The sequence below is a fragment of the Dioscorea cayenensis genome, chromosome 8 (assembly GCF_009730915.1).
Source record: "Dioscorea cayenensis subsp. rotundata cultivar TDr96_F1 chromosome 8, TDr96_F1_v2_PseudoChromosome.rev07_lg8_w22 25.fasta, whole genome shotgun sequence".
Classification (NCBI taxonomy): Eukaryota; Viridiplantae; Streptophyta; class Magnoliopsida; order Dioscoreales; family Dioscoreaceae; genus Dioscorea; species Dioscorea cayenensis.
In genome coordinates this window covers 707,602-725,810 of record NC_052478.1, presented here as the reverse complement: position 1 = coordinate 725,810, position 18,209 = coordinate 707,602, and the positions used below count along the sequence as shown (strand labels likewise).

Below are 18,209 nucleotides of genomic sequence, written 5' to 3'. Positions count from 1 at the left end.
TTGCTCGCGCAATCACTTGGAACATTTGGATTGAAAGAAATGCTCGTATCTCCAATTATAATTATAATCCAATTGCATCCATTATTGTCAAAATTGAGCATATGCTTCTTCTGTGGTTTTCTACAGTTCCAGAGTCAAAGAAAGCAAAATTGGAGGAGCCTCTTTCGAAGATCAAGCGTAGCCTTGAGTTTCTCTCCTCGACGGACCCGGCAACGGACGTCCCCCCTGAGACCTTCCAGACTTCTGGCGCGGATTAGGTTTTGTTAGTCTGGTCTGTCCCTAGAGGTCTCCTCTGGGTTGTCTGGTTGTTTGGCTTGTTTTGTTCTTGTTGTTGTGATCACCCCTGGTGATATCGTGTTCTTTTGTTTCTGTTTCTCTCTCTTTTTCCCAACCCCTTGGGGCTAGGGAGTGTCTGTGTTTTATGTCAGTTGTTTGTACTTCCTTTTATCTTAATGCATGTGGTTTATCCACCTTTTCAAAAAAAAAAAAAATATATATATATATATATATACTTATATAAGAACATGTTACCGATTCCAGATTTTAAGACCATGTGGAAAATGCTTAGATATATTTTACCTTATTTTTAATTTTGCCTGACTGTAGCTACATCCTTTTTATTTAATAAAATTATCATTTATCTTATTTAAAAAATAATTATATAATTGAGATAGTCTATATCCGTTTATTATAGTACGCATATATCATTACAACGTCATCTTAATTTTTTTTATTATCTTAACAATGAATCACAATTTTATAAAAATCACATTCAAATTATCATAGACGGTGGAAAATTTTTCACATAACACTGACACTGTTACCTAATAAATAGTATTAAATAATATATAAATTTTATTATTACAATATGCAAGCACAAAATTTTGACCCTATATATACCCATGTACTATCAAGTGTTTATCACTCCATTAAGCAAGTGTTGTTTAAAACTTTTCTAAATCAATGCTAATAAACATGTTTTTATAAAAAAAAATAATAATAGAAAATTTATAAGTAAAAGATAAATATTTGAAAAATTGTTAATAACAAATAGGTTTTTGCACTTATTTTCTCTATTTTCAAGATTTACCATTACTTACTGATTTTTTTTTTTCTGTGTGATTTTTTAATAAAGTTGTCATTAACCAATTTTCAAGAAAAAGGATTTTATTATAAATTTTCCATATCAACTTTTTTTAAAAATTAAATTTAATTATAAAGAAATACTAGTTATCATTTTGTCAACTAATTTAAAAAAATAGAGGGAAGAATTCAGGTTGGAAGAAAAAAATATATATATATATATATATTTATTTAATAATGTGGATAAATCATAAATTTATTAAAAAAAGTACAAAGTAATACAACGGAGAAGAAACAACAAAAAAATTTAGAAATAACAACCGTCTGAAATTCTCATCAGAGATAAAGAGAACAATAAACGGAACATTATAAAAACAGAGATGAAAAACAAGAGTTAGATCTAACCAGCAAGGAGAAAAAAAGGAGAAAAAAAATTTGCTCCCCCCATATTTATTTATTTATTTATTAGTGGTTTAGTAACAAAGAAGCATGTTGTCCGGTAGTAATATAGTCATTAATGTGACGTTTGACCAATGATTTGAGAGGCACTTTCACCAATGCGTCACTCACGTGGTGCATCAGCATCACGGCATTGCATTCAACCACCAAGCAAAGCTGCAAAGGATTAATTTTGTAATTATCGCTTGATACCAAAAATGCCACTTTTTGGCCATTATTTATGATGAATGCTAGAGTCCTTAATCTTATATTATTTTTAAAAAATAAAATAAAATACCAACTATTCTGTGAAAGGGATGGCAATTATCTATATTTTTTGTTTTAATAAAAAAATTTAAAAATATTATTAAATTTGTAATGGATTAAGATTCAATTTCTTTTAGCTGTGATGGGATGTCTGGATTAAGCATTCAATTTCTTTTGGATGTGTTGAGATGTCCCATCAGTGTGTCGTATTTTGCCCATATTATTAAAAAATTAATTATTTGTATGTTTATTGATCAATTTAATTCCAAAAAAAAATAATAAAAAAAGGAAAAATTACTGTTTCACCCTCAGTAATTTTTCAAAACTTCCCAAAAACCCTCCGATTTTTTTGACACCCTGGGACGATACTCCGTTATATTTTTACATTCGCTTTTAACCCCTGCAGGTAAGTTGAAGTGGGTCCACGATATGAAATTCCTTTTTGCCCTTTGCAAAAGGTGGGAAAAAAATGGCGCCCTAATCATAACTTTCTTTATCGATAGTTTTTGATTTTTTTTGCCTCCTGCTTGCTTTTTCTCAAACAAAGTTTAGAAGGCTCATATCTTATTCTTCTTGTTCTTGTTCTTGTTCTTGTTCTTCTTCTTCTTTCTTTCTTCTTCTCGTTTGGTGTATTCAATTTTTAGCTCTTCGGATTAAATTATGGAGAGTTTTTGTGCTTATTGCTTAGATACTGACGGGGAGGGGACGAGTGCTAATGTTCACTGCACCGACTTCTTGGGAATCGGTGTTAGGCTGAAATATGTGAGCGATGGGGTCTCGATATTTCCCGTGTCGAGGGTGAAGTTTATCACACTCGATGGACATAAAAGCAGTATGTCTCATATAAAAGCGAGGTTGACTTCCAGTAGCATGTGTCACGTGCAGCTCCATCTTCAAATGTTACATTGTTGATCTTGTTGTTGGGGAGCGGATGATGTGGCATCGTATCCTACTGAAAACGAGTTCTTCTCGTTGTAAGTTTCTTCTCGTTTATGTTTATATAGTTGTAGAAGTTAATTATTGTTTATTATCCCTGTCACTGTTTACATTTATCAAGTTTCCATTTAAACACTATTGTCTCCGATTAACTTATTAACTTATTATTTAACTTTTTGTTTTAACGTTTAAGATTTATGTTTATCGTTTAAATATTTTGTGTCTCTGTTTAAATATTGATCGTGTTCGTTTAAACTAAAGTGTTGGCAGGAATTCAGAATCTGGCAGCGCTTCGTTCCACATCATGGCGAGCTCGAGGGTGTGGCGTGCCTTCCTTCCTCATCCGATCAAGCTGAAGTGTTGTCGTTGGATATTGGACAATGTTTTGAAGGCGTTGAACATTTCAGAGACGCACTTAGGAATTTTTGCAATCAAAAGGAATTTTTGACTTCAAATTCTCGAAGAACGAGAAACACGGGTGACTGTGGAAGGAAGCTTCGACTTCAAAAATGGCGTATAAGGAAGCTATATTCCCCATACCGAGACAATGACGAGCCGATGGATGAAAAATCGCGAATCTGCGTTTTGCGACCGCTGTGACGAGAAGGCAACCCGGGTGTCCTAGAGCGAAAGAGGATCGAGTCGTGGCGTCCGAGGTCCGCAGAAGTTGCGTTGTAGCCATTGCACGCGTTTCGAGTCACAATCGCGGATCGTGGAATGAATACATTGCCGACTAGGCATTGTGTATATACTTCTTATTATTGTTTAAATATTGAACTTTATATTTAAATATATCTCTTACGTTTTAAATATTTTTATTCTACTGTTTAAGCTATTATTTTTTTATCGTTTAAAAATAAATTTGTATCCGCTTAAAATGTACAACGGGATGGTGCTAGCGGTTCCCCAAGCGTAATTAATACACGCTCGGTTCCCCAAGCGTTTCCACTCCCGTTGCACATAAAAAAATCGGAACATTACATTACACTCTATAAGAGATTATTAAGTAATAAGGATATTTTAAAGCGAGAAAAATATTAAGTATATTTTTTTGTTGTAATTACATTGATATTATTAAATAATAAGGATATTTTTAAACAGAAAAATATTAAATTTAAACAGAGAAACCTAAACTTAAACAGAGAAAAGCGAAAGTTAAAGGGCAAAAAGTTATCATTATACGATTAAAATGAATGTTGATATTAGCCGATAATGAAAAATGAAAAATGAAACAGAACCCTACCCGATAATGTACCTGCGGACTACAATATCATCCAACAAGAACGGAACCTCAAAAGCGAAACAGAATGAATTTAATTGAATTTAGATACATGTACATTTACATTGACAAAATTTGTCATGTTTTTTTCGGAAAAAAATGAATTGAATTTAAACCCGGTTTACATTTGAAACTATTACACCTATACAGATGACTATGACCCCGCTTACGTACACTCCTCCTCGGTTCGTTTTTACACGAGAAACGGAGTTTAAACAATTACATTGATATTTACACAATGAACTATATACTTAAACACTCGAAAGTGTATGTTAAACAATGAATCTGGATTATTAAAGAAAGAATCGTGTATACAAATATAGAAAGAATGACTAAGAACCGTTATTGAATGTTTAAACGGTAACGGTAATATTTAAAGGGTATCACTTATAAGTTAAATGTTATACGTCAAAATTTTTAAACGTTAACGCTCCTACTTAAATGGTAACTAAAACAGTTTAAACAATATCATAAAAAACTTCAAACTTACTTGTCCATAGGGGCGTTGAGGAAGATCCTTATCAACTCCTCGCTCAGTACTTATTGAGTAGCCGATTGGCAACGTATTTTTTTTCTTCGAATGAAGACTTTCCGAAGTTCTTCTACTTTTTATCGGGCTTCCTTTAATGGGGGCACGACGGCAGCGATCAACGGGAGACACTTCCTTACATGCTTCTTGTTCTTGTGGGATTGTATGCGCCTCGATGCGGCAGCGGTCGACCGTTGGTTCCACCGTGAATTCCACTTCGTTGAGGATAGACTCAACGACCTTCTCAACCGTGAGTTCCACGGCAGCGGACGATCAATGGGAGACACAGCGTTGTTCGATTGTTCTTCTTCATGGATTGTGTCCATCTTTGATGCCGCGATCTGTCGCGCCCGGTTCCACCGTGATGCATGATGTCGTCAACAACGAGTCGACGATCTTTTTCCACCGCGGCAAACTCGGGCGCCATCTTCAATCTCCTCCACCGTGATGGGCATGTCATCAACGTTAATAACATCGACCGCCGATGGTGCTGCTGCCGATGGTGCCGCTTATTATTTCATCGTCACCGGCAGCGGGTGGAGACGAGGCATTATTGTTTTCCTCTTTTTTGCAAGCTTCTTCGAATGAGGCCGTTTTTGAAGGGCCACCCCGATGATGTCCTCGTCGTCGAACTCCGACGGCGTATCCGTCCCGGGTGCTTCATTTGTTTGAAGGGAAAGGCGCGATCGATTGTGATCGTGACCGGCCTTCCAATGCCTCCACCCGAGCGACAATGCCGAGGGAACTCGGTCATCAAAAATCTGCAAGCTCGCATGAGAGTTGCGGTGACATCCCTCGCCTAGTGCCTGCGGGGAGCCGCCACGTTCGGGGTGGCTGACACGGTCGGGGGGGAAGCCACGGTCGGGCGGGGTGGGGGAGGGCTTCTCCGGCCTCGACGAATGCGCTTTTGGCACAGAAGCGGGAGAAGCGGCGTCCAGTAGCGCAGGAAGAGGTTGCCCTCTCATCTTGCCTTTTGAAAGCAAGCGGTTCGGGAGCAATAGCATCCGACCGAGCGGTTGGCCCGAACAAATACTTCTTCATCGACGATTCACGGAACCATCTCGAGAAACTAGCATGTGTAAAAGCAAACAATCTTAGCGAAATTATTTAGTTTAAACAATTAAAACTATATTTACACATGTAACTCGTATATTTAAACGTTATAACCTATTGTGTTAAACAGAGAAACAAACAAATTAAACATTAAACTAAAAAGTTTAAGCGGTAGTTGAACAAAGTTAAAGCGGTAAGTTATAATGTTAAACGATAGATGAATAAAAGTTAAACGGTAAATGATATGGTTAAACGTTAACGCTCTACAGTTAAACAAAAATATTTTTGAATTATTACCTCTTTTCCTTCGAGAGATGACAAACTCGTCTCTATCGTCAGCTTGCTTCCGTAAGTATTTTTCACCGTAGCACAAAGATCCTTGGGATCTTGCAGAACGGACTTTCTTTCCCGGTTCCGGTCACCTAGAAAACCGGATGTTAAGCGCCACTGCGCAACCCTTAACATACCCGGTGTTGGTCTTCTTCCCCGCAGCATCTAGATTGCGACTCGGGTAGCGGCTTGTGGTATGTCCTCCATAAGCCACTTGTGCGTCGCTTGCACCCATGCGTAGCGCCCCATTCCAGGTAGATCATCGACATAATCAACGATCCAGTTAGGAACCGAGCAGGAGGTATTTGGGAAGAGGATTGTACCGGGAGAGTACACCATCGATAGTTTGGCAAAAATTCTCCTCTTCTCCCCTCTGTCCAACGAGTTGCTGAAGAGTGCTCCTGATGGAGTCTCTGTGTCTCTCGTACGTCTTCGATAAATACCTCTCTTCGAAAGCTGACCGTGTTTTCTTCTTCTGAAACACGACTGCCTCCCCATCGCAACGCAGGCCAAGAACGATTGCCACATCTTCGAGGGCTCGAAAGTCGACATGCTTTCCCGATCCCGAATTTATTGAGTGCGGTTATCGTATCTCCGCAACGGAGAGTCAAGAAGGGCCCGCTCTTGGTATACTGACTTCCAACTCAAGAATCGTCGTGAGCGGTGTCCTTGGATGATCTCCCAATGTCGAGGGATCATGTGAACTTTCAATTCGACCCACGGTCTCCACTCACAGGTGTCAAGTAGCATCGCCCATTAACTAGATTGACCGCCATAATCACAAGCTCGCGATAATAATGACGACATTGTTAAGCGGAAATGTAATTTGTTAAAGCAGTAAACACTCGGGTTCTTAAACACCGATATCATTTTTTTAAGCGATGACGTATACTATTAAACGGAGATACAAATAATTAAACGGAGACGAACTAACTTAAGCAGTAAAGCTCATTGTTTAAACGGAGACCTCATTTTTTTACAATCGCAACCATATCAATCGAAAGGGTAAAGCGTAGATTATAAACATTACACAAAAGCACAACAATCGGAAAAACCATTTCGATCAGTATACATAGACGAAAATGTAAAAACAAAAACAAAAAAACCCTAGCTGAGACATTTCCCCTGCAGACTAACAAAACCCCATTCCGATTAATCCCCTCGAAAAGCTTTCAATGTCTTCCAACAAAAACAAAAATCACAAACCAAAAACCGAAAAAAATGTCTCTTCGTAACAGAATAGTTAACAAAAAACCATAATGAATACCTTAGACTGCAAAGTGACGAAATGCCGAATACTTGCACGGGACTTCTTCTTCGAGACGCCGGTGGAAAGGGAAGAGTACCGGTGGGAAGAGAAGAGCTGGAGACGCGAGTTGAGCTGGAGTCGCGAGTTGAGAGAAGACAAGCAGCTGTAATGCCTAAGAAAAACCCACCCACTTCCTCTCACACCGCCGAAATGGGTGCAGCCACGACTTCCCGTGCAAGGGCATTTTTGTCCATAAAATTTTAAATACACTCCGTTTAATGCCGTTACGTACTTTGGGGGTTTCAAAATCATGGAGTTGAAAAGGAAGGGGTTTTTGGGTATTCCGAAACTATGGGGGTTTGTTTGGCAATTTGGCAAAGTTGTAGGGTTTTTTTGGCAATTTCCACTAAAAAAAAAATAAAGTGTTTATTTGCCAAAAAAATTATTCAAAAATTAAGGAAATGATTTTCTAAAAATGACTTGGGATTTGTGAGTAGTGCGCACCTCGTGCTTCCTTTTCTTTGAGAGTTGATTAGTGTTGATTGTTTGGGTATTCTTTAAGACTTTTTGTATTTGTTGAGCTTGAACTAGGCTTGCTTGAATTCCCTCAACTCAATGTGTTTGTTGAGTATTCCAAACTCAACTCTAAATGCTTGTGATGGTGATTTGAAACTCTTGCAAACCCAATTAATGGGTGAGAAAATAAACAATATATCTAGCAACAACCTCACTCAACCATGTGGTGATAGTCATGAGGCAAGTGGAAAGTCCAAGTTTCCTAATGCCAATTTCCGCTTTTTATGGTTTTTTTTTTATAATTTCAGTTTGTATCAATTTGTATTTAATTATTGGCTAGCCATATATATATATATATATATATATATATATATTATAATCAATAGTTAATTTGGGATGATAAATTGGTGGTTCATATGGATCAAGGTCTTTTGCTTTTTTTAATTTTTAAATATGATGATATTTTTGTGGTCTCTCCAAAATCTCTACTTCACTTGTAGGTAACAAGATAAGAGTATAAGACATTGGTTATGGGCTGAAAACTCACAGTAACTAACTGGCTATTATTTGAAACACATGGGTGAAATACAATAAAAGATGTTTTTATAGTAAATAATGTATTTGTTTTAAGATTATTTCTGATATTAACTTTATATTCATTTTTATTTTTCAAAAAACATACTCATTTAATCATCAAAAATAGATGTCTACATAACCAATAATACCATTTAACTTATAAAAAACAAGTAAAAGAGATAGAGGATAATTCTCAAAATATCATTTGATGCAATGTATTTGCATTGGAAATTGCATGTAGATATACTTTGATTTACCAATGGATATAATTTCTCGAAAATTTTAAATTTTATTAATAAAAGGTGACTCAATTTTGTTTTCACACAAGAGGTAGCATAATTACAAAAACTTATACTATAATATATCACCTACTTGAAAGTTGAAACATGAGAAATATGAAAGGAGGAGTTAGTATTTTTTTTTTTTTTGTCTCTTTCTCACCTCAAATAGTATAGGTTCCATCCTAGAGCTTATCTACACTTACAAAAAATAAAAAAGGTAATTATGAGCAAATTGATTATCGAAGGTAGTTGCATTGCTTTATGTTATTTAGCATGATAATTATGAACAAATTGAATTCTCTATCTGTTTATGTGATTTTTTTTAATTAAAATCTCTACTGTAATAGAAAATTGAGCTCTTTACCTGTTTATTGAAATAAAAGCGAGATACCAAATTGAAAATTTGGAACACAAAAGCAATAGAAAATTGATTCACGGACAGTGCAAGTGCACAATCCTGATAAAAAAATAATATACAAAAAACAAAATTGTTCTATATAGATTGAATTATATCAACATAACGAGCAACAGAACGTGATTGATAGTGGCCATGGAGAAAAACGATGATAGTGATAGGAGGATCAAGGTTAGGAGCAAGAGATCCCATCGCACAAAATAAAAATTTATTTTAATTGAGAGGATGGACACTTCATGACTAGCTTTTATCACCTACGAAGCTACAAGAACCCAAGTAAGCAACATGTGATTGATGTTCATAATAATCTATACAAAAGACAGTGAAGAGCTATTGAAAATGTGATTGTTATATTCAAACTAAATATTTTTCAATAAATAGCCCAAATTAGAAGATTTCTAAAACCATGTAGATTAATGTCGCCCTAACGGCACAAAAAAAAAAGAACAAACCTCTTTATGAGAAGGGAGATGGTGGGGAAGGTTGAATAACCCATCTAAAATAGTCCCAAACACATGAAGTGTAGGGGGTATTTGAGGAGTAGATGGTCTACCCAACTCTTCTATCATATGGCGAAGTACACACGTTTTTGTTGCCATCTTATTACAATTGCACTTTGCTAGGTTGCCTAAGATAAGAATTTTGTTATTTTATGCAAATCAATTACAAATAATAATTTTACATAAGCAATCGCCGCTATTAAGATAATGGTAGAAGAATTTAACAAAGAAGACCCTATTGCTATATACCAATGCTAAACTTTTAAGTTTAACCCATGGTTAGTTAGCTAGGGAGACGTGTGTAGATCAACAAGTCAATCATGGATCAATGCGACCGGCAGTGACTGAAAATCGTACATCGTGTGGTTGGTATTAATCCTACACGAGACAATCACCTCAACCCAAATATCATGATTCATACACAAAGCTACATGATGTTTATCATCAGCAAGTGTGTAGTGCACCAAGATAAGAGAGAGAGAGCATGCCATTTGTATGTGAGAGGCAACTGTTATGTCTGCTTGGACAGTTAATATCTCTAAGCATTGTATTGGTTCAATACTACACAAAATTTTGAAATCCAATTATTCGTGTGATTTTATTTTTTAATAAATAACCTAAATAATTTTTTTTTTAATTTCTATTTCAACCACCTAACTTTAAAAAATTATTATTTAATTTTTTACTTTTAATTTTTGTTATAATTTGGTCACTGAATATACACTGTAAACAATGATTACATCACACGTTTTTTTGAAAATGGCATCTGAGCTGGCATATATCATATGTGATCACCATTAACAATATATATTAAAATAATTAAATTATAATAAAAATTAAAAATAGGAGACTAAATTATAATATTCTAAAACTGATGACTAAAATAAAAACACATGGAAAGATTAAAAAAAATATTTATTATTCATTTTTTGGGAAAGTGAGGTAAAGGGCACCACAAATAAGTAGTATGCAACAGATTCAGTAAGTCATTCAAGAATAAAAGATTTTATTCAGAATTAAAGCAATACCACAATTAACTTTCCTTTTAATCTCAATCTATTAATATTTTTAAAATGCCAGGAGCTCCCTCTTTTTCAAAATCCAATGATTCAATTTTGGCTTTGTGCCTTAGTGCACTCTGCTGTAACAGGCACTGTTTGAACCTGTATCTTCTGAATTTGCCATTTTGGGGCACTTAAATGCTGATATTATTAAGAAAATATTTCCTTAATATGATGATATGATTTATATATGTGCTATTCAACCTTGGTTATTGTCTTTCCAAAGAAGACTACAGCATTGAATTCACTCAGAAAAATAGCTGCACACTGAACAAACAACAAACACCATCACAAACAACAGCAGACTTTGTTGCTGCTGCACTCTCTCTCTCTCTCTGCATTTCATCAGCTTATTTGCTGGCTCAACAACTTTATTTTTATTTTTATTTTTATTTTATTTTTTTGTAGCAATAAAGTTGCTCCATCCTATTGGCCACCGGTCAGCTAAAAAAAAAGAAAAAAAAAAAAAGACTGCATTGCAGAGTTCTTCATTCAGGGGCACCAGCTCTCATAAATCATAATCCGACTTTAATTTACACAAGGCCAACAAGCATTGGACTTTAAGAAGGGCCCACGGTGAGCATCTAAATTATAAATTACTTTTAAATAATCACAAGCATATCTTTGTGTACAGTGTTTATCCTTTAGGGATTTTTTTTTTAAAAAAAAATTCCTACATAAATATATACTGAAAAATTTGTAGAAATTTTAGAGGCAATGCCCACGTGGGGACACTTGAGCTTCTCTTTTGATGACGTGGCACATATCTAGCGGGGCCCATGAAGAGCGGTTTCTGATTATTATTATTATTTAAGGTAAGGGGGAAAAAAAGAAATCTAAAAAAAAAATCATAAAAATCCAAACTTTTTATTTTTTATTTTTTTCTCGTGGGAGGATATCTCGGGAAACCGCTCTTTTCGGCTTCGCATCGCCCCTCTTTCCTCTCTTTCTCTTGCTTCTCTCCGTGCTGCGGAACTGGGGAATCGGCGTTTCCCCGAATCTGGAAATCCGTTTCCCTCTATGGGGCGGAAGGCATTCCTCCGGCAAGCGGAGGAGCAGGTGCCGGACGATCTCCGGTGCCGGCGTTCTGACGGAAGGTCCTGGCGCTGCCCTCGCAGGGCCGTCTCCGGCGTTAGCTTCTGCGAGCACCACTACGGCCAGGCCCAGCGCCACGCAGCACAGCGAGCGGCACCAGCTGAGCCAAAGGAGAAGAGAGGTGTCTCTGCTCTTGTGGCTGTCGACCACCCACCGGAGAAGAGACGGAAGAGGGGAGGTGCGATGGATGAACTTGTGAGAGTGGCGGTGAGGCGGCAGGTGAAGAGGAGTGAAGAGAGGAGGAAGAGGGGTAAGACTTCGAAAGAGGCGAAGGGGAAAGAGGTGGTGATCAACCTCCCAAATGGGGTGATGGCGATCTCGCCCACACCCTTGAAGGGTTTAGGCAATGCTGATCCGCCACTCGACCAGAAACTAGGGTTAGGGTTCAATGGTGCCGATTTCTCATCGCAGCGGCGATTTAGGTCCAAGAATTTGGAGCCTGTTCCTATTCAATCGATAAGCGTGAGTCTTTCTGTTCATTTTTGGCTGAGATGTGACATCTTTTTTTTTTTATCTTCTTTGTGCTAAAGACAATCTTGTTTTGGGGGAATTTAGAGATTTCCTAGCATTAAAGGATCGGGAAAGAGGTTGAAGAGAGTTTGCCATAGATGCAGGGAGAGCAAAGTCGGCCGCTTGGTCATGTGCTCGAGTTGCAAGAAAGAAAGCTTCTGCACTGGATGCATAAAGGAATGGTTAGGTTCTTCCCTTCCAATTCTGCAACTTTATACTCTGAAATTTAGTATCTTTTTTCATTCTCATGCACACATGTTGCTGTACTGATCATGTTTGCCATCTTGGTTCCTAATTTCTTGATAATATATGCAAATTTGATAAGCTAGAGAACTTTGGGCCCAAATTCTTATTCATTTCTTACGTGTGTTGTAATGTTAAAATTGGCCAATTCATTTTGGATGCAAATAGCAAGGGGCATTCATATTCCATTCAACTTAGCCCCCGCTGCACCCCACACACCTCACTGTAAAAATAAATAAATAAATAAATAATAATAATAATAATAATAATAATAATAATAATAATAATAATAATACACAAACAAAACCTAGTGGAAGTACCTATATCTTTCTCTTAATCTGCTTGAGCAATTTCATGCCTTTCCTTTGTAGTTGAGCAACTCTTGCACCTAAAAGCCCTTTGTCTCGAGTTGAAGGGCTTCTGCCTTCCAGAGTCATTTTGCCCTTCGTCACTTATTCTCAATTGGACTTTCACCACCTTCAGGCTTGAACACTGTCATGGGGCTCTGGACATAATCTGGGGTGACAGTCATAGTGATGGTGATTAATACATATAGTTGTTGTTTTGGGTCACAAATGTTGAATGTTGAATATGGAAGTTGTATTTATTGGAGCCCTTTCTGCGGGCTGGATGTCTGTTGTTGGAGCATAACCAGGGCCAAAGGTGAGCTCCGATTCACTGGAAGCTGGTCTCACCAGATAATAAGGACATTTACTATTGCATATAATTGTGAGATTGAAGCAACAGTTTTTGATTTCTTATGCTATTCCTGCATGAGGAAATTCTGAAAATTTCATTTTCAAATTGCAGTTCTGTACCAAAAGTCACCCTAAGATGTGATTACTCTGTGTATTTATCGTTGTAATGGATATCTCTGTTTTAATTTTTCTAGAGCAAGTTTCAGTAGAATCTTGGTTGTATTGGAGAGATTTATATACATATGCTTCAATGTTGTATATACCGTAGTGTTTTCTATTGAAAATTGTTTATGTATGATGTCCATTGTTTCTGACCATGATAAAGTTTAGGTACTCTGGGCTGTCGGAAATCGAAGTCAAAGTGACATGTCCAGTTTGCCGTGGTGAGTGCTCTTGTGAAGCATGTAGTCCTTGTGGAACTAAAGAGATTGTGGTAAAGGTATGCTTGTTTCTTGGTTACATTTCAGCGTTGCAGCTGCTTACTATTATGCCTCCTAATCCTGATAGATGTCTAATCACTCTTTATTTCATCTGTTCCTACGCATCAGGAAACGGAAAATGGTAAAGGGAAGGATAGTGAGATCCAATATGCTCAATATCTGATCTCCCAGCTGCTCCCAGTGTTGAAGAGAGTCAGTCAGGAAAAGAAAATTGAACTTGGAATTGAGGCAAGCAGACAAGGTGATTGTGTGTTCTACAAGCCTTTTATGCTGTGCATGTTGCATCTTCTAACTTATCTTTTCAATTTCAGGAAGAAAGATTTTCAGCGTGCAGCTTCAAATGACAGACTCCAGCCGTAATGAGTTAATCAACTGGTATAGTTAGTGTTTCTTGAATGATTCTGCCCTTCTATTCCTGCTTTTTGCATCTTGGTTGTTTCTTAACCTAAAACAAGCTAATATTAGAAATTTGTCTAGTGCTTAACTGATGATTTTGCAAGCATGGCTGATTCAGTAATTATCATGAATGGTTTAAGATTGAACTTTATGATTTCAGAATTTCAATGAATAGACATGAACTGTTTGTTTATCTTCAATGGTTCTGAAGTTAAGTATGCTCAGACATGAATGTTTTGACAGTTATTTTTGTAAACGGGGGATTGCTGATATTCATCGATGTTGCTCAAGCTGTTCTTATATACTTTGCCTAAGCTGTTGCCAAGAGATTCCCAAGGGAAGCTTGTCTGGGGTGGTTCCAGTTTCCACTTGTAGTGCACAACCTGGTAGAGGAAAGACATCTGCTGCTGCTGGGAGGAAGGTAGCTAATGGTGTCAAGCAGAGACTCCCTTCTGGATTGAACCATGGCGGCTCTTTCCAATCTGCTTCACCGGTGTCAAATGAATGGCAAGCCAAGAACAGTGATGATAGTATTCCTTGCCCGCCGAAGAAGCTCGGAGGTTGCAATAATGGATCCCTGATCCTCAGATATGTTTCAGTTGGGCCAACAACATCAAATTAAAAGTAAATTCATTTTCCTGCATCAACCAAATATCAGATTTTCTTTCCATTTAATTTTTTGTCACCTTGGTATGCTTATGATTTTTTTTTTTTATCCTTGTAGAAATATTCAACATTGTTTGATAGAGGTCATGGTTTTTTTAGAGCTTTCGGTTACCAGTTTATTCAGAGGTACGTGCTTTCTTCTATCATTTGGCCTTATCTTTTGTTTTCTGTGGCTCCAGGATAGAGGACATTCATGTGGCTAATTCTCAAAAAATCGAATGCTGTAGTGTAATACATAGTCCAATATTGAAAGCGGAAAGAAGAACTTGTGAGAAGGCTCATTTAGAAGTAGGCATTGTTGTACATAGTTTTTCTTTATTATTTGTTACCCTATTATCTCCTAAAGCTTTATTGGAACAGCCTGTTTTTCACCATTTTACTTCAATATTTATTTGACCATCACCTGCCAATTTTGCTTCTGTAGATAGAGCCACACATAATACTTATAATAATAATAATATCAATTACTTAAAGACTGTTTATGTTAAAATCAAGTATTAGGTTAGGATATATGTTTGTATCAAAAAGGGTTGTCATATATTTTAGTTGAAAAGAAAGATATACAGTGAAGACTACTACTAAAGTACTAATACTGGAATAACAGAAGATAGAAGATGAGGACATGGATGGAATAAGGGTAATGGTTGAGGGCGAAGCGAGGATAGTACGAAGCGGAGGAGGAGTCGAGGTTGCGGAACTGGAGGGAATCGACGGCGAGAGGCATGTTCTCTTGGTCCGGGCTACATGTGTACGTGTATTGCTGCGGATGATTAGTGTATAGAATGGCCCGCAGGACAGCGGACACCGTTGGGATGAAGGCCGTCCTGTTCCTAGTCAGCAGCCACGTCAGCCCCATGAGCTGGCAGTCCCTATTCATCATCCTGCTGCTCCTAGTCTCATTTTTCTCGTTCTCCTCCAGCTACAATCAAACACCCCACCGTCATATTCTTGTATATCAATCAGTCAATCAATCACAATTGATCTCTTAAATATATATTCTTTTCTATATTAAAAAAAAATTTAAGAAACAAAAATAAATTAATAAATAAGCATGAGAAAAAACACAAAAGGCTCACTCACTCTTTCAAAAAGCTTGAAGGAGACACAATTTTAACCTCAAAAGAAGCAGAAAACATGGGCAGGGGTCTTTCAGAGTAGTTTCGGATTAAATTTACCACAAAAAGGCAGAGATGCAAAGAAGCGAATTCCTTTTTAACCTTAAATTTATTTATACTTAATGTATGGGATAGATATATATGCTTCAACTTCTTATGCAGATGGAAAGAAAAAAAGAATATTATCCATCACAATCAAGAACCCAAAAATAAAAATAAACAAAAATCTCACTACCACTAAACCAAAAAATCAAAACAAAAGGAGAATTTTCAATTTTTTTTTAAAAAAAAGTTCTCCCAATTAGCTTCAATTGAACCAAAAAATTTAAATGAAAACGAGTGTGAGTGTTAAATATTATGATTGAATGGAAAAACCAGGTGGGAAATGGCAGTGTAAAAATGTGGAAATGGAAATTAAAAAAAAAAAAAGGCGTGAATGAGGTAGCTAATGAGACCTTGTGAAGAGCCCCAAGGCAACGAGTACAGCCAGCATAGGAAGCATTGCCACAGCTCCGTTCCAACTCCTTCAGCGCCGGCGTCGGAGTGGCATTCCGGTGGCCGGATACATTAAACGCCGCCGGGCAACTCAAGGAGCCAAGATCATGAAGCCTAATGCCACAGAAACATAGCACTGTATCACATGTCGCGTTGGGCTTCGGCAGGCGAATGTCACGGCTGGTTAACGAGCTCTGCAGCGCGTCCACGCAGCGCTGAGAGTCGGAGTCAGGCATGACAGGAAGGACATCGCCGGCGGCGGTGGGGTTGATGGAAGGGGTTTGCTCCTGTCCGCTGTGAAGGTCGAGGGCGGAGCGTGCGTGGGCGGCGAAGAGCCATGCGGCGAGGACAGGGCAGCAGCGGCCACGGTCGAGGGTTTGGCCACAGGCTTCGGCGACTCCTCCGAAGAGTTCGGCGGAGAGGTCCAGATGGCATGTTTGGTTGAAGAGATCGTCGGAGGTTGGGTGGGCAGGGACTGTGACTGGGTTCAGTGGTTGCTGCTGCTGCTCCGACGAGTGGATGCAGAGGAGGAGGAGGAATAGATAGATGAGGAAACGGAGAGATAGAGACGCCATTGTTGTTGTTGTTGTTGTTGTTGTTGTTCTTGGTTTCTTTGGAGAAAGAGAGCGAAGATGATAAGAGTGCATGAGGAGGTGGATAATGGAAAGCTAAGAGTAGTGTAAATAAATGGTAGATTTGGTTTCTTATGGATTAGATTATAACCGTTGGATGAATATCTAATGGTTGATAGAAGAGGGTTTTCATCATAAACGTCGTGACAAGAAAGGGTGGGGAGAAGATGGCCAAATGGGTGGTTTTGTCTGTTTGCGCGCGCTTCTTTTTCTTTTTCTTTTTTTTTAAAAAAACCTTTTTCTTTTTTACTTTCTGCCTTTATTATATCAGTTAAAAATGTTTGGAAAGTGGATTTTTTTAAAAAAAATTTTTTTAAGGACTTGGCATTTGGCAACACACAAAGTCAAAAACCAGCTAAAAGAGCTTTTGTTGATGAGAGAGAGAAAGAGAGAGAGAGAGAGAACGTTTTTTCCGGATATCTAAAAGATAATAAAATAGCCGAGTAAATTTAACAAATAAAATAGAATAAAATATATGAAATACTTCTTCTCGTCGTCAGGGAGTGGTTTGGCGGAAAGTTCATCGAGATCCTGAGAGGCTGAGAATGCTCTCTCTCTTTCTCTCTCTGTCTCTCGTAAAAGGTGCATTTTGGGAAATAGATAAAAAAAATTTAAAAAAAGGACCAGTTAGATCAGGGGTATTGTGGCCGTTCTATGGTAAACGTGCTAGGTAGGGCATTGTATGAAGCCAGTGGCAACAGAGTCCCTAGAACTACGCTCTCGTCCACATTCACGTGAGTTTTGTTTGGAACCTTTGTTTATATTTTCCGGAACCTTTTCTCTAATCAACCAATTTCACTCACTAATAAGGATCTATAACAACTGTAATCATAGAAAGTTAGAAACTGCTTGAAAAGTTTGACACCTTCCTCAAGTTGTTCCACCAGAAATTAATAAGGAAATTAGAACCATCCATCCATATTAGGGTACAAAAAATTATCACTCTTTAATCATTTTTAGTTTACAAAAATAAAATAAAAATAAATTTTAAAAATACAAAAGAAAAAGCAACAGCTCATCAGCTCCTCATCAGTCTTCAGGGCTCATGATGAGAGAAGTCATCCAATTCTTGGTTCTAATCCACAAAAGTCAGAAGAACAACATGATACCAAAATAAGACCGTGATGATAAAAGGGGTGGAAAACTAGAAAGAAAACCCCCACCACCAAACCCTAAGCTTCCTTTTTGAGAGTATCAAAAGAAAACCTTCTTCCTTATAGCCTAGTGGCTAGTGGCCATGCAAACCAACCTCAATAGCCAGTGCCAAGTAGAAGATAACTTTTAGACAAGACGAGGGGATTGCTTAGTGGCTTGTCAGTAAAAGAAGCATACACTTTAGCCAAGAAATAACAACACACATAGAAAGCTAAAAAGTGGGGCCTGCTCTTTCCTCTGAAGGGATTGAG

The 18,209-nt window shown here is 37.5% G+C and overlaps 2 protein-coding genes across 2 annotated transcripts; one reads left to right on the top strand and one right to left on the bottom strand.

Annotated features, from left to right (window-relative positions):
- The first annotated feature begins 11,420 nt into the window (after positions 1-11,420).
- LOC120267681 lies at positions 11,421-14,971 on the top strand. Its single transcript, XM_039275355.1, has 8 exons — positions 11,421-12,070; positions 12,164-12,300; positions 13,390-13,498; positions 13,608-13,740; positions 13,811-13,874; positions 14,139-14,519; positions 14,620-14,687; positions 14,741-14,971. Exons 1-6 carry the CDS (start codon positions 11,534-11,536, stop codon positions 14,515-14,517), a joined length of 1,359 nt encoding a protein of 452 aa, XP_039131289.1. The 5' UTR covers positions 11,421-11,533; the 3' UTR covers positions 14,518-14,519; positions 14,620-14,687; positions 14,741-14,971.
- Positions 14,972-15,025: 54 nt separating this feature from the next.
- LOC120267682 (uncharacterized GPI-anchored protein At4g28100-like) lies at positions 15,026-16,846 on the bottom strand. Its single transcript, XM_039275356.1, has 2 exons — positions 16,132-16,846; positions 15,026-15,480 (listed from the first exon to the last, which is right to left on the bottom strand). Exons 1-2 carry the CDS (start codon positions 16,816-16,818, stop codon positions 15,148-15,150), a joined length of 1,020 nt encoding a protein of 339 aa, XP_039131290.1. The 5' UTR covers positions 16,819-16,846; the 3' UTR covers positions 15,026-15,147.
- Positions 16,847-18,209: the final 1,363 nt, after the last annotated feature.